Genomic DNA, 10,453 nt, shown 5'->3' with positions numbered 1-10,453 from the left:
GCTTGGCCAAACACCTCAATTTTTGGCCAAAAGTGTTTCTGGCGAAAAAAAAAAGCACTTTTGACCAAAAAAAAAGCTTGGCCAAACAGGCTACTAAATTGAAACGCAAGGAGGGAGTGTACATTCTAGATAGAAAATGACTAAACCAATAATACAATGAAATGGTTACTTTACCATCAATAAGGAAAATAATCCAAACCATTACTATAATTGCAATCTGTTTTTTTCTCATCGTACGCAAATGGTTTACCAAGTCACCGTCAACGCTTCGTCGCGCCTATCCTTGATTTCTTTGGATCTTTTTCTGTCTGTTAATGACGACAAACCTTTTTTTTTACAACTACTAACAACAACCTTTAATCTAGTATTTGAATTGTTTTTTTTTTTTAAATTTTTATTGGAGAAGGGCAAACTATATTATTAGGGGCAGAATGGTCTTTCCAAAAGTGAAAATGGCGGAAGTATTTAAACGGTTTAGCAAGAAAGAACGTTGGGTTCCCCGGCGAAGAATGAATAAAAGACTCGCCATTGCCTTTGTTAACTTCTCCATGCCCATAAATTCTTCCATATTTTAACCCAAATATACCAATTTTAAAAAAAAGTGCTCCTCACTATTGAGAAAGTTGCTTAATTAACACTTGATCAGATATACATAAAGATATTGTTTCCACGTCCTGAATGCATTCATCTAAGGTGAAACTCTACCCAAAGTTCGCCTGACTTGGAATTAGAAATGGCAATGGAATTGCAAAGAGGATTTTCATTGTTTTGGCAACAAACAATTGCTTTACTGAAGAAGAATTTCTTGCTGTCAATGAGAAGCAAGAGAGCCACATTTCTTCAGTTATTCTCGTCGCTCTTCTTCTTAGGTCTCTTGTTTGGAATCCAAAAGGCCATGGATTTTCGTTCCAAGCATCCATCCGCTATAGGGGCAGTAAATGATCCTCAGGCTCTCACGAATCCTCCTATACCGCCATGCGAGCACAAGTTCTTTATTAAGCGTCCGTGTTATGACTTTGTGTGGAGTGGAAGTGGCAACCAAAAAATTGAATCCATTGTTAATGGTATTTTGGCAAATAATCCAGGTCGACCTATTCCTCCTACCAAGGTACAACTTTCACTATCCGTTTTTGCAGTTACAGTACTTTGCTATTTTTATTAATTTTTTTTAAAGGATATAATTTGCTTGATTTTATGCCATTGATCAATCCATCCAATAGCTTGATTTTCTAGCAAAAGCGGATTTAGGATGAGATAAACTGACTAATCGCTTCCGGCTCAGATATTTATACATATACGTAATTGATCACGCCCAACTCTAATCCTAAAAAGGATAAGCGGTCGCTGCAAATATAATCCGGTTTACAAGTCCGGAGTTGAATCCCACAGAGAACTAAGGCTTAGCTACAACTGTTTACTATCACCAAGAAAACAATCTTGAATAATTCCTAACTTATAGATATTAAGATTCTTGTGTTTAACTAATTAACTAATAAATTAAAAATAGTAAATTAACAACTAAAGATACTAAGGGTTAGAGACAAGACTAAGGAGGTCTAGAGTTATGATTTCCCCTATTGTCGGAATCCTACCGCTACGTTTTCTATAAATTCGCCTAAGTATTCTCTATCGATCATGAGCGCTCTAACTGTCGTAACTCTCTCCCGAGTAATTACCATAATTTACTAGACATATTTTCCCGAATTACGCTAGCTGGCATTAAGTACGGCTCACTCGGATCGCACCCAAGGTTTCATTATCCCTAATCCCACCTTTAAACCCTTCGTATTGATCCCTCATATACGTTAGGAGTGATGTTGTTCAACAACTACCTAAATATATACTCTCTCCCGAGTAATACACACTAAACAGGCACAGTCGATTGAGAGCTCTTCAACCAACCACAATAATAATGTAGTTGAACAAATAGAGAAAATACTACAACAAATCTATATTATCGTAACAGGAAAATCATCCTCCAATAGGTTCCATCAAAACCCTAGATAACAAATTAGCTATTCATAATAGTATGCAAAACTACAATACTAGAATTCATAACCAATAATGAAAAATAAGAAGAAGAAAGTGAAAAACTGGTAGAAGAATTCTCCGCCTTGCTCCCAATGTGTTCTTGCCTCCTTAGGTCGAATCCCCGGTCTCCTTAGCCTCCTTAGGTCTAAATTCTGTTAAAAGTATGTCCAACCTCCTCAAAATACCATTTTTCCATATATATATACCAAGTAGGGTCGGACCCAAACAATTATACCTTCTCCTACGCGAAAAAGGACAAGTTTTCAGGTCTGGACGCTCGCGGTCGCGGTCCGGGCGCGGTACGGACGCGGTATTTGGTAAGTCTACTGTTTCGCGCATTTTTCACCCTGTTCCGTTTGGAATTTGGAAAAACGTAAAACGTGAAAGTTGTAGCCCTTTGAGTTAGCTTTCCAACCATATATTGTGGAGCCCAAATGGAGTTCTGGGCGAAAAGTTATGTGCATTTTACTAGACAGTGCGCAATATGCCTACTCGATTCTTCGTTTCGTTGCTCTATCATCCGTTGATCCCCGAATACGATCCCGGATTAATTCCTTGGGCTTTTACTCAGACTTCAAAGCTCCAAATCACTTGAATTCATTCCATAACATCTACATAGCTCGAAATCACTCATACAAGGCATAAAACACACACTTAGTGCAAAACTCTAGCGATTAAAGCGCAAACTCAACTAAAGTGCAGTAAATTAGAGTGTAATAATCCACTAAAATACGTAATTATAGTCTATCATCAGTAATAAAATCATACTCAACTTTATATCCTAAATTCTCCTGTGTTTTGAGGGCAAAGCACAGAACATTCATAGATTAAATCACTATATCTTTCTCTTTTGCATTTTTGGCGTAAGATAGAGAATGTAAATATTGGAACTTTTTAGGCTTCCTGATCATCAGCTCCTTGAAAAATTCGAATAGACAAGGAACTGAGTTTTTGTAATCACCCTTTGGAAATACTCGATCAGACAATCACAGTCTCTATCTCAGTGCTATTTTTATCAATAAAACTCATTATGTTTACTATCGAAAAAGATATTGTGGCAGGACTTACATTTTATCAAGACCACGTACTTATTTTCTCCGGAGTGAATGTAGGCAAAAAATTATTCTTTTGCTTTATCAGTTTAAGAATGAGATACAAGTTGCCACCTGTTTGCTCTTCAAGTTGTTCGTTGGGTATACTGCAGCAACTAAAGTTTTAATTTTTCAGGTCAAGTCATTTAGCACAAAAGATGACCTGAACAATTGGCTTCTCAGTGATCCAATGCATACCCCTGGAGCTTTGCATTTCGTGGAACGAAATGCCACAGTTATAAGTTATGGCGTAGTAACAAATACATCTACATACATTCAAGTTCCAAGGGTACCTGAAGATCCAACTTTCAAGTTCCAACTTCCCCTTCAACTAGCTGCATCTCGAGAGATTGCAAGGTCGTTGCTTGGAGGTAGTATAAGTTAGTAGTTTTCCTTTACCATGATAATTAATAAATTCCAAAAGAATTATCATCAAATAAAACATTTGTATCGTTAAGATTGTATCTTGCTTTCGCAGATTCAAAGTTCAGCTGGAATGTTGGTCTCAAGGAATTTGCGCATCCTGCAATAGAAGACCGTGAAGCTGGAGATTCATTTCAAAAATTTACTTTTGTTGCTATTTTCAGTCCAATGTTCTTCTATGCAATCTCTATGTTTGGTTTTGTATTCCAGATCAGCTCAATGGTTCTCGAGAAGGAGCTCAAACTTCGCCAGGTAATATAAGAATCCTTGATTTTATATTCAACTTTTTTGTCTGATTTCCAATATGATTTACAGGCAATGACTGTGATGGGACTTTTTGACTCTGCGTATTGGTGCTCGTGGCTTATATGGGAGGGAATTATGACATTCCTTTCATCGCTCCTCATAGTTCTTTTTGGAATGATGTTTCAGCTTCACCTTTTCTTGAAAAACAGCTTTTTGATTGTTCTACTTTTGTTCTTTCTTTTCCAACTCAACATGGTGAGTTTCTTACTTTGGACTATTAGAGCAATCATATATGACTAACTTAACCACCGTCGCAGTATTTCAGGACCTAAAGCTTTTTGCATCTTGATGTACTAGGTTGGTTTTGCCTTCTTAATATCAAACTTCATCCGTAAATCTGCTTCGACTACATCTGCCAGCTTTGCCATATTTGTAATTGGTTGTGGAACTCAGGCAAGTCAATTCCTGTTCTAAACTTGCAGAACTCCTAAATAACTCTTTGTAACGCGTTTGTTTTATTCTCTTACAGACATTTTCAGGGCTTCTCTATAGTGATACAAGCCATAAAACAAGCTATAGAAGAACAATTTGGTCCTTCTTTCCGCCTAATCCCTTTTCAGGAGGTCTGAATCTATTATTATTTGCAGCAGACAATGGCGGGATCAGCTGGAGTAGGCTTTCCGAGTGTGACATTGATGACTCGTATTGCTATTCAATTGTATGGTAGAGTTTTATTTTAAATTTCTCTTTACTTGTTACAGGAAAAGAATCTTATGTCTTGCAATTTTTGGTCTTTTTTTGAAATCTAATTCTCCATGTATATGAGATGATAAGAGATCCTAAAACCTAGTTGCTGTGCTTTATCTCTTGCCTATGCATGTAAAATTTTTTTACCCTATTTCTTCTTACATAAATGAAGTTGTTTGACCATTTCCTGAACTATTTTGACTTGCTAGCTCCATTACTATCGATGGCTTATCGAGACGTTCTTCCTGTGGCTTGTTTTGGCTATCTACCTTGACAATATCATACCCAACTCAGCAGGTGTAAGAAAACCCTTATATTACTTTTTGAAACCTGGATATTGGAGAGGAAGAGGTGAAGAAAAGTTTAAAGGTACTTCTGAGTTTTTGACTTATTAAATCTCATTTCCTCAGAAGTTCTATTGCCATCCTTACAGTAACCAAGCTTAATCTTCTTTTAAAATTCAGAAAATGCCCCATGTTGCGGTTCTGGTTCTGCGCCGCCACATGACAGTTTTACTCAAGATGATGAAGATGTTCTTGATGAGGAAAATAGAGTGAAACAACAAGCGGAGGAAGGCAATGTTGATCCTAATGTTGCTGTGCAGCTACAAGATCTTAATAAGATGTATTCTAGGACAATAAGCTTAAGTTGCCATTCTTGCTGCCTTCTCTGTTGCTATTGTAGATGCAAGATTAAGAAACCTTATAAGGCTGTCCAGGTGAATTTATCATGAAACTTGGTTAGGAAGTAGTATTTGGATAAACTGAATGAGAAAATTAGATTTTCTTTATAGCAGTAATAAATCATCAGATATTGGACTTCCACAGTCGACTTAATAGAAACCATAGTTGGTTTTTGTTCCATCGATGGATCGACCCTTACATGATATAAACCTGAAATAAGTGAAAGCATCATCTATTATATGGTTCTCGTCAAACATTTTGCCCTCCAATATTTCTGCAGTCTGCTTCCCAAGGCTACAATATTAAGACAGCATAGGAGAACTTTTAAAAATTTCCTTTTCTCATTGTAGCATAACAGAAGATGTGTTGCAATGCAGAGAAGGTGCCCTTTCATTCAGGATGTATAGTTAAATATTAAGAATGATCCTTTTTGTTCAGGGTCTTTGGTTAAATCTTGAGAAGGATCAATTGTTCTGTCTCTTGGGACCAAATGGAGCTGGCAAAACAACTGTAATTAGTTGCTTGACTGGTATAACTCCAGTCACTCATGGAAATGGTAATAGCAATCCTTTTGAAAAGTTTCAAGTTAAACTGTTTTCTCTTTCGATTGAGAATGAATGATCACGTAACTCATATTTGTCGCTTTCTGACAGCACTGATCTATGGAAACTCTGTTCGAAGTTCGGTTGGTATCTCCAACATAAGAAAGCTGATTGGAGTCTGCTCACAGGTAGCTATTCCATTGATCTTTACCTTTCAATTCAAGTCTGTGCTTCTTCTTGGCTTGGTTTTTCTTTCATTAACTTCGCCTGGCCATATCTCAGTTCGACACACTTTGGGATGCATTATCCGGACAAGAGCACCTTGAACTCTTCGCCACCATCAAAGGCTTATCGCCGACTTCAAAAAAATCAGTAAGTGTCTGACGCCATCCTTACTCCTTGTCGGTGTAAAAGAATGTGATTTATCTCTATCTAAATACTTGTGAATTCACTGGCTTATATGCATGTGTCATATTTCATCCTAAATAGATTGCCACAATTATCCTTTGATAACTCTTCAAGAAGTGGTTATTGCATATGATTCTCACTAAAAACTTCTCCATTTACTTGAATGTCAGGAAACTGAAAAATTGTTGGCTGATGTGAAACTTGATGATGTTGCCAAAGCGAGAGCAGGTGGCTACAGTGGTGGAATGAAACGTCGCCTCAGTTTAGCTATAGCATTGATTGGATATCCAAAACTTCTATTTTTAGATGAACCAGTATGCTATATTTAGAATCGACAGTCTAGCATAATCAATATATTGTTTATTCAATTCTGAAGTAAATTCATGGAATCTGTAGACAACTGGTATGGATCCTGTAACTCGGAGGCATATCTGGAGTGTAATTGAGGCTGCAAAGCAAGGACGTTCTATTATTCTGACAACACATTCTATGGAGGAAGCTGATATTTTATCAGATCGCATTGGAATTATGGCCAAGGGTAGACTTCGTTGCATTGGAACATCAACCTTACTGAAGTCTCGATTTGGAGTTGGATTTATCGTTAAAGTTAGCTTCAGTAAAACTGCTGACAATGTGAATGCCATGACAAATACACTAGACAGCAAGCATCATGAGGCTGTCAAAGAATTCTTCAAACAGGTATTTTCTAGTAATAGAGCTTTTATAGATTATTGTCAATGAATAAACAAATACTCATTACTTAGTAAGTTGTTTTACAGCATTTAGATGTCACACCAAAAGAGGAAGATAAATCCTTCTTGACTTTTGTTATTCCTCACGAGAAGGAGAAGCTACTCGAAGTAAGTACCTATCACGAGGTTCCTGAAGACAAGCATAACATATATTTTGATCACTCAATACTAAGTCATCCTGATTTATTTGCACATTTGCATCAGAATTTCTTTGCAGAGCTAGAAAATAGGAAAATGGAGTTTGGCATATTAAATATCCAAATAGGTCTTACAACGCTAGAAGAAGTGTTCTTGAACATTGCAAAGAAGACAGAGCTAGAAGTGGCTGCATCTGAGGGAACTATCATGCCGCTGATTTTACCATCAGGAACTACTCTCCAAGTAGGTGCACGACTTGGGAATTATATTTGTGTTATAGATTTAACTCATATGCACTGTCAGTATAAAGATTTTTACAGTATCAACATATTTTAACCAATTATAGCAAGTTTTTACTGCATTTTAGTTTACCAAATTAAGATTACTATAAAGAGTAAACAACAACAACAACAACAACAACAATAATATATTCAGTATTATCCCACACTGTGGGGTCTAGGGAGAGTAGTGTGTACGCAGACTTTACCCTTACCTTGTGAGGATAGAGAGGCTGTTTCCAATAGACTCTCGGCTCAGGAAAGCATAAGCACCACATTAATGAAAATATAGACACGAAAGGACAGTACCAAAAAGCCATATAAAAGCAGAATACAAACAACAAGATAGTAAGGTGATCAACAATGAAAGAAAACAACGGTTAGTCATAAAAACCTACTGCCAACAGAAAGCGAGATTGCGCGCCAATACTACTGTTATGAACACTCTAGACTACCTACTTTACTACCCTAATTCTCGACCTCCATACCTTCCTATCAAGGGTCATGTCCCCGGTCAGCTGAAGCTGCGCCATGTCTTGCCTAATCACCTTTCCCCACCTCTTCTTTGGCCTACCTCTACCTCTCCGTAAACCCTCCAATGTCAACCTCTCACACCTCCTCACTAGGGCATCTGTGGTCCTCCTCCTCACATGACCAAACCACCTAAGCCGCGCTTCCCGCATATGTAATTATTATTGTAGGTCATCTTGACCTGATGATGTAATATACTGTACATTGTTAGTGCACATAAATTAAATTCGTGTCCTATTAGCTGGTTGAATAGCATTCAGATGAAAAACAAAGTGATTAATTTGCAATACGAAATGCAATACAGGTACCTCTAGGATCAAAGTATGTGGAGATCCCTGGCACGATTTCCGCAGAGAACACTCGAGGCCTTATGGTGGAGGTCTATTGGGAGCAAGATGATCATGGAAATCTCTGCATTTCTGGCCATTCAGATGAGATTCCAGTGCCACCTAATCTTCAAATATCAACTTCCAGTTCAGTTATTGCCGAGCCGAAAGTCTAAGATTGAGAACAGTGACCTATTTATGCTTCTGCTCTTGTTCTATGTTGTATAATATTCCTAAGCATAAGAGAAGATTTCAAATGTACTCTTTAAATTTTACGTGGGAATTTCGGGAACCCCTATTTTTTCTGGATATTCAGAAATAGAGAAACTTTCATTTCAAAACATCGATACTAGTTTTCTTTGACAGAACAAGGCTATCCTTGTCTTTATTCTCACTTTGAATGTGTAACGCACCTAACTAGTACAGGTAGTAAAAATAGCACGGGCTAGCCAGTTTTCGGACTGGTTATTCAAAAATAGCCAGCGTTCTCAAAATTATTTAAAAATAGTCACTATTTTGCTGCAACACGGAAAGTTCCAGCATAATATACTGGAAATCGGTGCACCTGTGTATGAATGTCCAGCATATTATGCTGGAACTCCAACACGCGGAAAGTTCCAGTATATTATGCTGGATCGGTATATTATACTGGAACTCCAGTAAGTTCCAGTATAATATACTGGAGTATTTTTCCGGATTTTAAACAGTGTTTTAGTTCAGATTTATCTTTACATGAAAAGTGGCTAAATTTCGATTACTTTTGAAACTGTGACTATTTTTGAATGACCACTTGTAAATCTGACTATTTTTTAATTTCTCCTGTGCAAGTATTAGCGGCAAAATGGATTAAGAAAAAATTATCCATTCATAAAATCTATCTATCTATATTTATACTATATTAAAAGTACGAAACCCTTAGCGAAATGTCGTTCGTATCTTTTACCCTTCATAAGTACATTTTAAGTTAGGATAAAATGGTAAATAAAAATGAAATTTATTTTTACAAAAACAAAATTGTCGTATGACAGAAAAGGAAAAAGAAGAAGAGTAAGTGAGAAACTCTTTCAGTTACTATATCCCTCATAAAGAGTGATTATCGTTGGTTTAAAAAGGAAAAAAGAATTAGTTAATATCCCTATTGAGGAGAAGTCAAAATTGTCATAGGTTCAAAACCAAAAAAGAATAAGTAGGAAACTTATATATAATATCTTTTTAAAAAAGAATCGGTTGATATCCCAATTTTTAATTTGTTCTCCATGGGCACTAAGGTCTAAGGTTTAGTTTGGTTGATTAATGCATTTATCAATTTAATTTATTTTTTGGTGGACTTCGGGAAGGAAGAATGATAAGGAATGATGAAATTATAGAACTAAAATAAATTTTTAATTGAATATATTGACGGATGATTGACAACTTTTATGGGTAGATTCTTCCTCTATCACTACTAGAAATTCGGGTTTTAGCGACCACAAAAAACGACCAATGTTGGTTTGTTTATGCAAAATACCGACCAAAACCTGTCCAAACAGGCTTGGTCGCTATTTTAGTGGTCGCTTTTGTAAACCGACCAACGTTGGTCGCTAATTACCGACCAAAGTTGGTCGCAAAGGTAAAAGGACCAACTGTGTAATTTAAAGAACATACCGACCAACTTTGGTCGGTAACATATTTTAATAATTTAATTTTACCGACCAAAGTTGGTCGCTGTATGTAAATTACGTTATATTATTAATTATTAAAATCTAAAGATTAGCGACCAAAGTTGGTCGGTAAATTAAATATATTTTTTTTTAAATTAAAATTTTCTGATTAGCGACCAAAGTTGGTCGGTAAATGTGAATTTGGGTAATCCTTGTTCATTAACCGACCAACTTTGGTCGGTAACTATTAATTTTTTTTTAATTTAAGCGACCAACTTTGGTCGCTAATCAGAAGAATTTTTTTTTTAAAATTAAATGCCGACCAACTTTGGTCGGTTTTTTGGGTTTTAATTTTGGCATAAAATGCCTGTTTTGGCAGCTACACCACCTGCCAGCATACCAAAATTCCTAAATAGGCATTTTATGCCAACAACAACAACAACAACAACAACAACAACAACAACAATAAACAACAACAACAACAACAACACAATTCAATAAATATATTAAACTAACAATAAGTTCAATAGAACTAAAAAATCCAAAACCAAGTTAATACTTATTACAACTAGTTCAGAACCAGTTCTATTTGTCTAGTTCAAAGTATATACAAGTCA

At 36.3% G+C, this 10,453-nt stretch overlaps 1 protein-coding gene across 1 annotated transcript; it reads left to right on the top strand.

Annotated features, from left to right (window-relative positions):
* On the top strand, positions 514–8,505 carry LOC109234806 (ABC transporter A family member 2-like). Its single transcript, XM_019400859.1, has 16 exons — positions 514–1,108; positions 3,259–3,493; positions 3,601–3,797; positions 3,861–4,046; positions 4,149–4,244; positions 4,321–4,509; positions 4,748–4,907; positions 5,003–5,256; positions 5,660–5,777; positions 5,875–5,951; positions 6,046–6,135; positions 6,342–6,485; positions 6,568–6,870; positions 6,951–7,031; positions 7,128–7,304; positions 8,175–8,505. The coding sequence occupies exons 1-16, from the start codon at positions 734–736 to the stop codon at positions 8,370–8,372; spliced, it is 2,880 nt and encodes a 959-aa protein (XP_019256404.1). The 5' UTR covers positions 514–733; the 3' UTR covers positions 8,373–8,505.

Source organism: Nicotiana attenuata, chromosome 11, assembly GCF_001879085.1.
Source record: "Nicotiana attenuata strain UT chromosome 11, NIATTr2, whole genome shotgun sequence".
Lineage (NCBI taxonomy): Eukaryota > Viridiplantae > Streptophyta > Magnoliopsida > Solanales > Solanaceae > Nicotiana > Nicotiana attenuata.
Note: the sequence above shows the minus strand (reverse complement) of the source record. Positions and strands in the feature narration are given on the sequence as shown.